The 11,777-nt window shown below is 41.6% G+C and overlaps 1 protein-coding gene across 4 annotated transcripts in view; it reads right to left on the minus strand.

Annotated features, from left to right (window-relative positions):
* Nucleotides 1–257: 257 nt before the first annotated feature.
* The window catches only part of cfap43 (cilia and flagella associated protein 43), a 73,702-nt gene continuing 62,182 nt past the window's right edge, over nt 258–11,777 (minus strand). For 3 of the 4 annotated variants that reach the window (XM_048608962.1, XM_048608959.1, XM_048608960.1), the window contains 7 exons: nt 10,879–11,004; nt 8,581–8,700; nt 5,122–5,229; nt 3,859–3,945; nt 2,938–3,026; nt 2,389–2,587; nt 259–564 (listed from right to left, as the gene is read on the minus strand). In XM_048608962.1, coding sequence (XP_048464919.1) covers nt 322–564; nt 2,389–2,587; nt 2,938–3,026; nt 3,859–3,945; nt 5,122–5,229; nt 8,581–8,700; nt 10,879–11,004 — 972 coding nt within the window. In that variant the 3' untranslated portion in view covers nt 259–321. Of the gene's footprint in view, nt 565–2,388; nt 2,588–2,937; nt 3,027–3,858; nt 3,946–5,121; nt 5,230–8,580; nt 8,701–10,878; nt 11,005–11,777 lie in introns of all 4 variants that reach the window. The other variant, XM_048608958.1, reaches the window with a different exon arrangement.

Genomic DNA, 11,777 nt, shown 5'->3' on the forward strand with positions numbered 1-11,777 from the left:
ATTTCTGAAGAAGGGTCTAGGCCCGAAACGTCAGCCTTCCTGCTCCTCTGATGCTGCTTGGCCTGCTGTGTTCATCCAGCTCTACACCTTGTTATCTCAGGTATTCTGTTTCACTGTTTTCCTGAGAGTTAACTATTAGTTACTCAACGTCATGAAGAACTTCTTTGATCTCCAAATGATGACCGTAGGATCTCAGACACCCACCCAACAGCGCAGGCCAATCTGAGGCTTAATTCCTCATCCTAACAATGGCACTCCTGACAGTGTAGCAATCCCTCAGTTCTGCAATGGTGTGTCAACACAGATTATAGGATTAAGTATTCAGACTGCGCTTGAATGCACAGTCTCTTGATTGAGATGCCAAGGTACCAGTATAAGGGTGGTAAGTGACTTTTTTCCCTTTTTCAGAAATTCCCTGACTGCCATATACTTAATGTAAAATGGGACTGACTTGTTGAGTTCCTGGATCAAATTGTTGATAATTTGTGCATTATTTTCATCCTCCTCCATCCTCCTTTGAAGGAACATCTGCATCTCTGCCAGAGTCACAGCCTTCAGTTTCACCTGAGAAATGACCAGACACATGATCTTCAGGCTTTAATAGAAAAATCTAAAACCAAGAATCTCAGTTGCCACCACCTTTGGTGCAGGAGCAAGTGCCTTCTATCCACTAGCATAAGTAAGGCACTGACCTTAGCAGTTGCCTATCACACAGACATCGCCGCACTTCCGGTTCAGGGTCTTGAACAGATGACACTACAGTCTGACGGTTTACTACAATCAGACTTTTCTTTAAATCCCAAATCTAGAATCTGTGGATCAGCTGTATTAATGGGAAGGGATGGTGATCACATTTAGGACAGTCTGAAACAGCAGGAAGCTTTGCAAGGAAGATACAAGAAAACCATTCAGCCCCTCAAACCCTGTTTCGCTATTTGGTTAGATCATGGGTGATCTGTGTCTCAACTCCATTAACTAGCTTTGGTTCTATAACCCTTTATAGCCTTACCCAACAAGAATCTCAGCCTATGAACTTAATGGGGAAAAATGTGAGATTATCGACTTTAGTAGGAGGAACAGTTGTGCAGATAATTTCTTTAATGGTAAGAGATTGGAAAGTGCAGATGCACAAAGTGTGTCCTTGTTGATAAATCACTGAAGGCTCACATGCAGTTAATTATTAAGAAGGCTAATGGAATGTTAGCCTTTATTGCAAGATAATTGAGCAGCGGATTAGCTAAGTTATGCTTCAATTGTATAGGAGCTTGGTTAGACTGTACCTGGGGTACTGTGTACAGTTTTTGGTCTCCTTATCTTAGCAAGGATGTTATTGCTATAGAGGGAGTGCAATGAAGGTTCACAAAATTTGTTCCCGGGACAGTAGGACTGCCCTTTGAAAAGAGATTGGGGAAACTGGGCTTTTGTTCTCTAAAGTTTCGAAGAATGAGGGGAGATGTCATTGAAACTTGCAAAGTATTCAAAGGGATAGAGAGTTTCCCCGGTTGGGTAATGTAGGACCAGGGGATACAATCTCAAAATAAGGGCAAAGCCACTTAAAAGTGAGAGTGGGAGAAATGTTTTTATTCAAGCTGAAAGTTTGGTCTTTGAGAATATTTATGGTAGTGATTAACAGATTAGTGAATGCTAATGATGCAAAGAAAAAATGGGGTAGTGTGGGTAAACAGGCATTGAAACGGGTGATCAGCCATGATTGTATTTAATGGAGGAGCTGCTCAATGGGCTGAATTGTCTAATCCTGTTCCTATGTTCTCATGTCATCTTTGTCATAAGCCCACCCACTTTTCCAGATGTGCACTTCCCTTTGTGTGAAGAAGTGCAAACTGACATCGACTCTAACTACCTGGCTTAAATCTTAATGTTCTTGCCTCTTGTTCTGGACTCCCCACATCAGAGGAAATAATTTTTGTCTGTCGACTTGAATTGTTTTATCCTCTTAAGCACCTTAATTAAGTCACCAGGTAAACTTTTATTTTGCTCTCATTTATGGGCAGATTGCTGAGGGAACTCGAAATAAAACTCTTCTAAACTCAAGGGAATAAAAGCTTCATCTGTGGAACTGTAGTTGATAATTTAACTTGTTTAGACCCGGAATCATGTTGGAGAATTTGCAGAGTATTTGTATTTGATAGATGACTCTGGGTTTGAACATATTTAGTTTTATCCTCTCAGAGAAATGGAACTGGGGTGGATTACCTGCTTCCCATCTAGACACATTCAGTGAGGTGCCAGGTGAGCTGCCTGAAATGCCTACCCTGGACCTCCCACCAGGAGTTCAGTCAGCTCAAGTATTTGGAACCACTTAAATCACAAACTGAACACACCCATCAGGAGCTGAACTGAGCACAAACAGAGGAATCTCTCTTTCACCTGATGTTCACTCTCTATTTTTTTCCTCCTACTTTCACAGAACCGATCCCACACGGCAGGGTCCAGGTTCTCAGGTTTGAAATCAAGCGAATCTAAATCCACCATGGCAGCCAGAAAACTGGCATGGCTGTCTTTGACTAACTGCGATTGGTCCTCAAAAGGGTTGGCTGTTGCCACTTGGATCCTTTGCGTTTGTACCCTAAACAGAGCGAGAAAATGTACTTTAGAACCTGGGTTAACAGATAGAAACCAAAGGCCCCAGACACACCCTTGCAGGGAGCAGCATCAAAACACAGTGGGATTACTCCGAAACATACAGCATCTTCATATTCAATGAGTTCTTCTGAAAACTGAGACTTCACGAGCCACAACACAACATGTCAATATATAGTCAGGGCAGATAATAGTGAGTTGTCCTGGTCTGGAGACAGTCTGTGTAACAGTCACAGGGTAGTGTTGTGCTGTGCATGTGGGTCGCTCACTGGGCAGTGTTTTACTGTGTGTTGGTGACTCACTGGGCAGTGTTGTGCTGCGTGTGGGGTCACTCACTTGGGTCTGCGTTTGTATAATTTATAAAGTTGGTCGACCATTGCAGCAGAGACATCAGAGAACTCCCTCCTGAATCCACGATCCAGGAGCTGAGGAGAAACAAGAGACAGATTATGTATTAGAAAGAAAGGTAAACCAGACATAGCTGAGTGCTTCCTGGCCCACAGGGAGAAACCCAAAGCTCACAGAGCAATTGATCCTGTATGCCAGAGCTATTGTGAACTAGAACAGAGTTGGTGCAGGATAGGAGTTTCAAAGCTCCTGATCAGGACACTGGGTTCCCAGCACTTCACTGCTTATCAGTCAGCCGAGCTGCAAGTAGGCTTGTGGACAGTAAACAAGGTTGCAATTGAACAAAATCTCATGGTCCTTGCTTCTCAAAATTGCGTGATCCCTAAGGCCAGTTTTGTACAAACCTTATCTGGGCCTTAAGTCACAAATTCGTTCACTCTTTAAAAACAGGTCCGTCCCAATCACTAATCCCAGTATTGTGTACTTCCAAATCTGTGTTGTCCATTCTCTAATTACAAGGCTGTCCACACCCTAATCACAACGTTGTTCACGCTCTAAACCCAGTGTTGTCCTCTCCCTGAACTCAATGTTGTCAACTTCCTAAACCCAGTGTTGTTTACTCCCTGAACCCAGTGTTGTTGACTTCCTAAACCCAGTGTTGTCCACTCCCTACATGAAGGTTGACCACTCCCTCCACCAAGGTTGACCACTTCCTAAACCCAGTGTTTTACACTGCCCCCAATCCAGTGTTGTCCATTCCCTAACACCAGTGTTTTACACTCCCTACATGAAGGTTGACCACTCCCTAAACCTAGCATTGTTCTCTCCCCTCTCTGTGTTTTCTGATCCCCACTCTTAGTACTGGATATGCTCTAATCCCAATGAAATAAGAAATGTTAATTATTTTACTCTGTCTTCAGCCACCAGGTCATCATAGCTCTCTCGGAATCGGTCCACCATCACTTTCATGTTCTGTGTCATCTGAGACTTTACAGCCTGTCATGTTGAAAGAACAGGGTCAATACTGAAAAGATCATGCAAACACTATAACTAGTTCACCTAAATAACACCAATAATCTGTCCTCTTATAGACAATTTTGTAATGTGATAAAAGTAACAGTTCAGCAATATGATTATAAACCATCAATCCCATGATCGCATAATTGAACGGGTTCTCTTATGAGAAAAGTTTAGTAGACTGGGCCTGTACGCATTGGATTTAGGAGAATCAGAGGAGATCCAACTAAAATCCTGATGAGATTGGACAAAGTGGACGCTGAAATAACATTTTCCCTTCTGGGAGGGACTAGAACTAGGGTTTAAACTAGTTTTTAAAAATAAGAAATCTCCTATTTAAGATGGAGATGCAAACAAATTGTTTCTCTCAGAGAGTAGTCAGTTTTTGGAATTCTCTTCCCCAGAGAGGGGTGAGACGAAGTCACTGAATGTCCTTAAGGCAGAGGCTTCTTGACTAAAAAGGAGCCAAAGTTTATCAGGGATAGCTGGGAATGTTGATTTGCGGTTACAATCAGATCAGTTATAATGTTGTTGAATGGAGGAGCAGGCCTGAATGGCCAACTGCCTGCTAGGTTGATATGTATAGGACTGGAATCAGTCCAATCCCATAAGACAGTGTACTGGGGTAAGGTCCTATACCACAGGTGGCAGGTGCTCATGACCATAATATGGGAGGGAGGGATGAAGAGGGGGTATATGATAAGATTATTTGTAAGATTCCACTGCACTCATAACAATATTTTTAAAAAAACTATCAATGTGAAAAGCTGTTTGTAAAACAGTTATGATTCTGTATACTTAGCAAGTCAAGCTCCCCATACTTCCTATTGACAGAAAATGCAGTGAACACTCTTATCCAGCTTCCCAGTTGAGGGTGACTGAACATTGCCCCTTTTAAAGATGGCAGCCACCTGCTGTCCCCTATAAAGATGGCGGCTGCAAGTCACCATCTACCCCAATCTACTGTCACCCTGTGGCCATCTGCAGAATTGCAGCTGTGCAGTTGTGAAAAATGGGACAGTTGTAATCCTGGAAATAAACAGTAAGGGACAGAGGTCAATGAGGAAAATTAAGAATCAATTCTATACAAAATAGGACAATTATTTTTTGTCAATAATATACAGTTGTGGATCTACTTCTGTTCATATTTTGTACCATGAAATCCTTCTGCTCTTCGAGTATGTAATTAAGTTGAGCATCCCTGTATCGTATCTCTTCCTCTATCCTCAATGAGAAGACCAGATTGCAAATCTTCAGCTCCTCCTGTGGATAAACTGTCAGTCATTACCACACCTGATAGAGGTCTACAAAATTATGAGAGACATAAATAGGGTGGATAGTCAGAGGCTTCTTCCCACGGTTGAAGTTTCAATTACAAGGGGGCACAGGTTCAACGTCAGAGGGGGAAAGTTTAAGGGAGATGTGCAAGGGAAGTTTTTCATGCAGAGAGTGGTAGCAACCTGGAATTCTCTACCAGAAGTGGTGGTGGAAGAGAGTACATTGAAGACATTTAAGAGGCACCTAGATGGGTACATGAATAGGGAGGAAATAGAGGGGTACGGATCGAAAAATGGCAGGTTTGTTTTTAGATTAATTAGGGCATGATGGTCAGCACAGGCTTGGAGGGCTAAAGGGCCTGTTCCTGAGCTGTACTTTTTCATTTGATCATTTTTATAACAATCGTATATATATATTGTGTATCTGCAATGACCAGAATGTTTCTAACACTATAAGCAACAACAGTTAACTCAGTGACACTGTCACCTCTATCCTGATGGTTAAATGCACAAGCTGCAATCCAGGACACCACCACATAATTTCAAGTATAATCACGCGAACAAACAGTTGCCTCTACTTATTCTTGGAAGGAATCTAATCACAGCATGGGTTTAGATACAGAGTAAAGTACTCCCTACTCTTTTAAACTGAAAGGGAAGTTCCCTCTACACTGTCCCTATCAAACACTGCCAGGTCAGCATGGCACGGGGTGAGATACAGGGTAAAGCTGCTTTACAATGTCCCCATCAATCAGTACAGGTACTGTACAGTACAGGTACAGGTACAGAACATGTACAGCACAGAGTTAGATACAAAGTAAAGCTACACTGTTCCCATCAAACACTGCCAGGACACTGCAGCATGGGGTGAGATACAGAATAAAGCTTCCTCAACACCATCACCATCAAACACTCCCAAGAACAGAAACAGCACGGGGTAAGATATAGAGCAATGTTAAACATCCAACAGTCAGTTCATGAAGAAAGACACCAGAAATCAATCATTTTGGATTTATTCAAAGTGATCATTACAGCTGTATAACCTGTTTCTATACTGCCCTGCCAGTGGATCTTTATGTGCTCAAGCACTCAGTCAATGCTCTCCACCCTTATATATATAAAACCATAATACATACAATTAACATAGAGCTTCCTCTGCCTGATCAAACACTCCCAGGATAGGTACAGGTTAAATATAAAATAGAACTCTCTTTACTCTTTTAAACTGAAAGTAACTCCCTCGACACTGTCCTCATCAAACACACCCTAGGACAGGGACAGCATGGGGTTAGATGGAGTGAAGCTCACTTTACAGTGTTCGTCATCAAATAGTAAAGGACAGGTACAGCATGGGATGAGATATTGAGTAAATTGAGTAATTGGCCATTTTCCATGTTCATCATGGAGTTAGATAGTCACTAAATTACCCTCTGCATTATCCAAGATACAGCACACAGTTAAATCTCCCTTGAATCTTTTTTTAAAACTGAAAGTAAAGCCTCCTCTACTCTTTTAATATGAAAATTCCCTCTTGTCCCCATCAAACACTTCCTGGACAGGGAACAGCATGGGGTTAGATACAGAGTAAAGTACTCCTTATGCTTTTAAACTGAAAGGTAAGTTCCCTTTCAGGGTTAGATATAGAGTAAAGTTCCCTCTACTCTTTTAATCTGAAAGTAAATTGAAAGTAAAGCTCTCCTGTTACTGTTACCATCACACCCACCCAGGGTAGGGACAGTATGGGGTTAGATTGAGACTAAAGTTCCCATGACTCTTTTAACTCCCTCAACACTGTCCCCATCAAACACTTGCAGGACAGGTACAACACGAGGCTAACTACAGAGTAAAGCTTTCCTGACACTGTCCCCATCAAACATTGCAAGGACAGGTATAGCACAGGTTTAGATACAGAGTAAAACTCCCTCTATACTGTTCACATCAAATACTCCCAGGACAAGTACATCATGGGGTTAGATACAGAGTAAAGCTCCCTCTACTCTTTACAAGGTAAGTAAAGGTCCTTTCACCCGGTCCCCATTAAACACTCCCAGGTCAGGGGCAGCATGGGTTTAGATACAGACTACAACTCCTTTAAACTGAAAGGCAAGTTTCCTCTACACTGTCCCCATCAAACATTCCCAGAACAGGGACAGCAATGAGGTTAAAGACTGAATGAAGCTGAAAGTAAGTCTCTCTTGACACTACCTCCAGTAAACACTCCCAGGACAGGGAACAGTATGAGGTTAGATACAGAGCAAAGCACTCTCTACTCTTTTAAACTGAAAGGCAAGTTTCCTCTACTTAGTCCTGATCAAACACTCCCAGGACACGGTCAGCAATGGGGTTAATAACAGAGTAAAGCTACCACTACACCATCACCATCAAAGTCTGCCAGAACAGAAAGTGCACTGTTAGATAACTGAGTATTGCTCCCTCTGTTCTTTTGAACTGAAGGTAGACTGAAAGTAAAGCTCTCCTGACTCTTTCCCCATCAAACACTCCAAGGACAGGGATAGCATGGCGTTGGATATCCCTCTACTCTTTTAAACTGAAAGGAAAGATCTCCCTACTCTTTTAAACTGTAAGTAAAGTCATCTCAACATTGTTCTCAACAAACTCTCCCAGGATAGATAGAGCACAGGGTTAGATACAGAATAAAACGTTCTTTATACTATCCACATCAAATACTCCCAGGACAAGTACATCATAGGTTAGATACAGAGTAAGGCTCCCTCTATTCTTTTAAATAAAGCTCCCGCAACATGGTCCCAATCAAATAATCCCGGGACAGCTTGAATTTATATACAGAGTAAAGCTCCCACTGCTCTTTTAAACTAAAAGTAAGGCTCTCTTGACACTGCCTCCATTAAACACTCCAGGACAGGGAACAACTTCGGGGTAGATTCAGAATAAAGCACTCTCTACTCGTTTAAACTGAAAGGGAAGTTCCCTCTACACTGTCCCCATCAAGCACTCCCAGGACAGGTACAGTACAGGATTAGATACAGAGCAAAACTCTCTCTACTCTTTTAAATAGAAAGTAAACCTCCCACCACATGGTCCCCATCAAACACTCTGAGGACAGGGAACAGCATGGGGTTAGATACACAGCAAAGGTCCCTCTACTCTTGTAAACTAAAAGGAAAGTTCTCTTTACACTGTCTCCATTAGACATTCCCAGGTATTGCATGGGGTTAAATTGGATTCTATTACTAGTTTGGGTGAAGCTGTCACTAGGCAGAGAGTGGTTTGATACTAAATGTGGAGCTGATGTTGAATGGTCCGGGGTTAGGCTGGCTTGGTGATGGCAGTGAAAGAGATGTTTGTGAGGACTTACCTGGTAGATGATCATTTCCGTTCTCACTTTTTTTTCAAACAGTTTGTTCATAATATCATCAAAATTGTTTCTGCTTTCTGCAATTGAACTCTGTAATTTCTTCAGCTCAGACTCCAGTGTCTGTAAAATATGAGAAATTAGTTCTCCCATAGCATGAAAGAACATGTTAGGTACAACCACATAAACAACAAACACAGACTCACACACAAACACTCACATATATATGTACAGCTATACATATACACACACATCAGTAGCAATGACTGGTTATGGATTAAGAGCCCTAAGTCCAGTTAGTATTCCCCTCCTATCCCATGGAGTTGAGCTCAGAGAATTACTACTAATTCTCGTCAGATTTAGGGATAGTGCAAGGATCTCATGCATACCTTTTCAATAGGATTAAAACCAGCCCATCAACTGGTCTGGTGCTTTCCTCCTTTACCTAAACTCATCAGACCTAACATAGTCATAGAGTCATACAGCACGGATACATCACCTTACTCCTCATCTTGAACTCTCACTTTTCTCTAGTTTTTCTCCTACCTTCCATAATGACCTCACCAAGCTCATGGATCCACCTTCTGTTCCCTGAACCTCATTCTCACTGAACCCTTCCCCATGTTTAGTCGATTCTGTTCAGGTTTGTCTGTCCTTGGGTATGATTCTTCCTTACCCCCACCTTCACTTTAAATCTGCCATCATCATCTCTATCAAAAAGCCAACTATCAAAAGTCCTTAAAAAATCTGCTCATTTTTAACCTTCTTCTTTCCAAAGTCCATGAATATGCAGATGCCTCGCAATCCGCAGACGTTTTTCCTGGAATCCTTTTAAACTGTTTCTGTTCCTGCCAAATATAAAATCTCATCATCAAAGTCAGAAATGGCATCTTTTGTGAATGTGACAAAGGTAAATTTTCTCGCCTTGTCCTTGTTGAGTGGTCTTCAACCCCTGCCCCAGTTGACAACACCATTGTCCAGCTCTCCACTACATACAGCTTGGTGGAACTCCCATGCTCACTCACCATCCATTCTTTTCCATGCAGCCATAGGGAGAGATTCTTCCTGTTCATGCATCATTAGCACTAAGGGTCTCCAGGATCTATCCTTTGCCTCCTACTTCACATCTACATCCTGCCTCTTGGCAGCATTGACTGACCAGTTGACTAACAAGACAGTCAAATGATACTGGGATAGGGAAGAAAGTATAGTTGAGGCCTTAATCTTATTGAATGGTGGAACACGCTTGAGGGGCTGAATGGTCTACTCCTGCTCCTAATTTGTCTGTCTGTACAAGTTCTTCATGCAATCCAACCTCATTCCCACTTGCATGACACTTCCACAACTTTTGATTTGTCACAGTCCTTCTCTGACATTCACTACTGGATGAACAGAAACTCAGGAATGACTAAGTCATTGCCTTCAATACCTGCCACAAACTCTGTTCTCTAACTACTAACTTCATCTGTCTCCTGACCACTATCAGAACCCTTTATACTATCCACATCAAATACTCCCAGGACAAGTACATCATAGGTTAGATACAGAGTAAAGCTCCCTCTACTCTTTTAAATAGAAAATAAAGCTCCCAAAGACCCAAAATGTTAACTCTGATTTCTCTCTACAGATGCTGCCAGACCTTCTGAGATTTTCCAGCAATTTCTCTTTTTATTTCATGGGCTACATGTATTTGAGTAAATCTAAATATCAATTACCAATGTCCTACCTCACACCAAGCTTCATTCACCAATCACAAATGTCAGCTCTTAATAAAACAAAGTCTCTTTTTTATTAAGTTATTAGCCTGGCTTTCAAATCTCCTCATGGCTTTCCCCTGCCCTACTTCTGTAATCAACTTAAAACATAGAGCATTTCAAGACCTCAGTGTACCTCTAATTCCAACTTTGTCAGCATTCCTGGATGTTAATCACTTAATCACTGTGCTTTCAGCAACCTGGGTCCAAAGCTCTGGAATTCCTTCTTAAATCTCATCAGCTCTCTTTCCTCCTTCTTCTTAAAATGATCCTTAAAACCCACCCCTTTGACCCAAGATGTTGGTCTGCCCTAATATCTCTTACGTGGCTCCTGTCTAAGTTCAGTTTGTTAGTGCTCCAGTGAAACTCCTTGGGATATTTTATTGTATTATAGGTGCTGTGCAAATGCTCAATATGCAAAAATGCTTGCATGTTGCAACTCTCACAGAAAATGCTGAGAAGAGGGAATTTTAATACAGATGACAAATCCTTAGGTATAAGTAAGGGGTCTGCTGTTCTACTTCATCAGCTTCTTGTGCTCATATACCTTTCGATACTTGTCCTTCTCTTCATTTAATTCCTGCTCTTTGATGGCATATTCTTTAGCTTGTTTGACCTGCTCCTCAGTCCATTCATATTCGGGTTTGTCCATGAAATACGGTACAGGAATTTCCTGAAAGGAACCAACAAAAGAACAATCAGCGTTAAACAAAAATATTTCATTGCATTCAGAGTTTGCAAGTGTATGACAGAGAAAATGAATCTTAGTTTGATCACATCTGAGGTACTACATACAATACTAGTCACTGTACTAATGGAAGGATGTTAATGATTTGAAAGCATTTCAGAGATGGCTTATTAGACTAATATCTGGAATGAGCAGATTGTCTCATGAGGAAAGGCTAGACAGGTTAGGCCTGCATCCTCGGGAGTTTAGAAGAGTCAAAGGTGAGTTCATTAAAACATATAAGATCCTGAGGGGACTTGAGTGGGGAGATGTTGGAAGGATGTTTCTTTCTGAGGGAGAATTTAGAACTAGGGGGCATAGTTTAAAAATGAGGGGTTGCCCATTTAAGTTAGAGATGAGGAAACATTATTTTCTCTTAGGGGGTTGTGAGTCTTGGGAATTTCCTTCCTCAAAAGGCAACGGATGCAGAATCTGTAAATATTTTTTAAGGCACAGATAGATAGATTCTTGATTACCCATGGAATGAAAGATAATCAGAGATATTCAGGAATATACATTTGAAGTTAAAATCAGATCATCTGTAATTTTATTGCATGGTGGAACAGGTTCAAACAACTGAGTGGCCTACTCTTGTTCCTTGTACATAAGTGTATGACTCCACTGTGAAGCAAACTGGGAGGAATATGCAGCAAATCAGCATCATTGTGAAGCAGGCTGGGAGGAGTGGGAAGCAGGTCAGCATCAGTGTGAAGTAGGCT

This window comes from Rhincodon typus, chromosome 20 (assembly GCF_021869965.1).
Source record: "Rhincodon typus isolate 14 chromosome 20, sRhiTyp1.1, whole genome shotgun sequence".
Taxonomy (NCBI): domain Eukaryota; kingdom Metazoa; phylum Chordata; class Chondrichthyes; order Orectolobiformes; family Rhincodontidae; genus Rhincodon; species Rhincodon typus.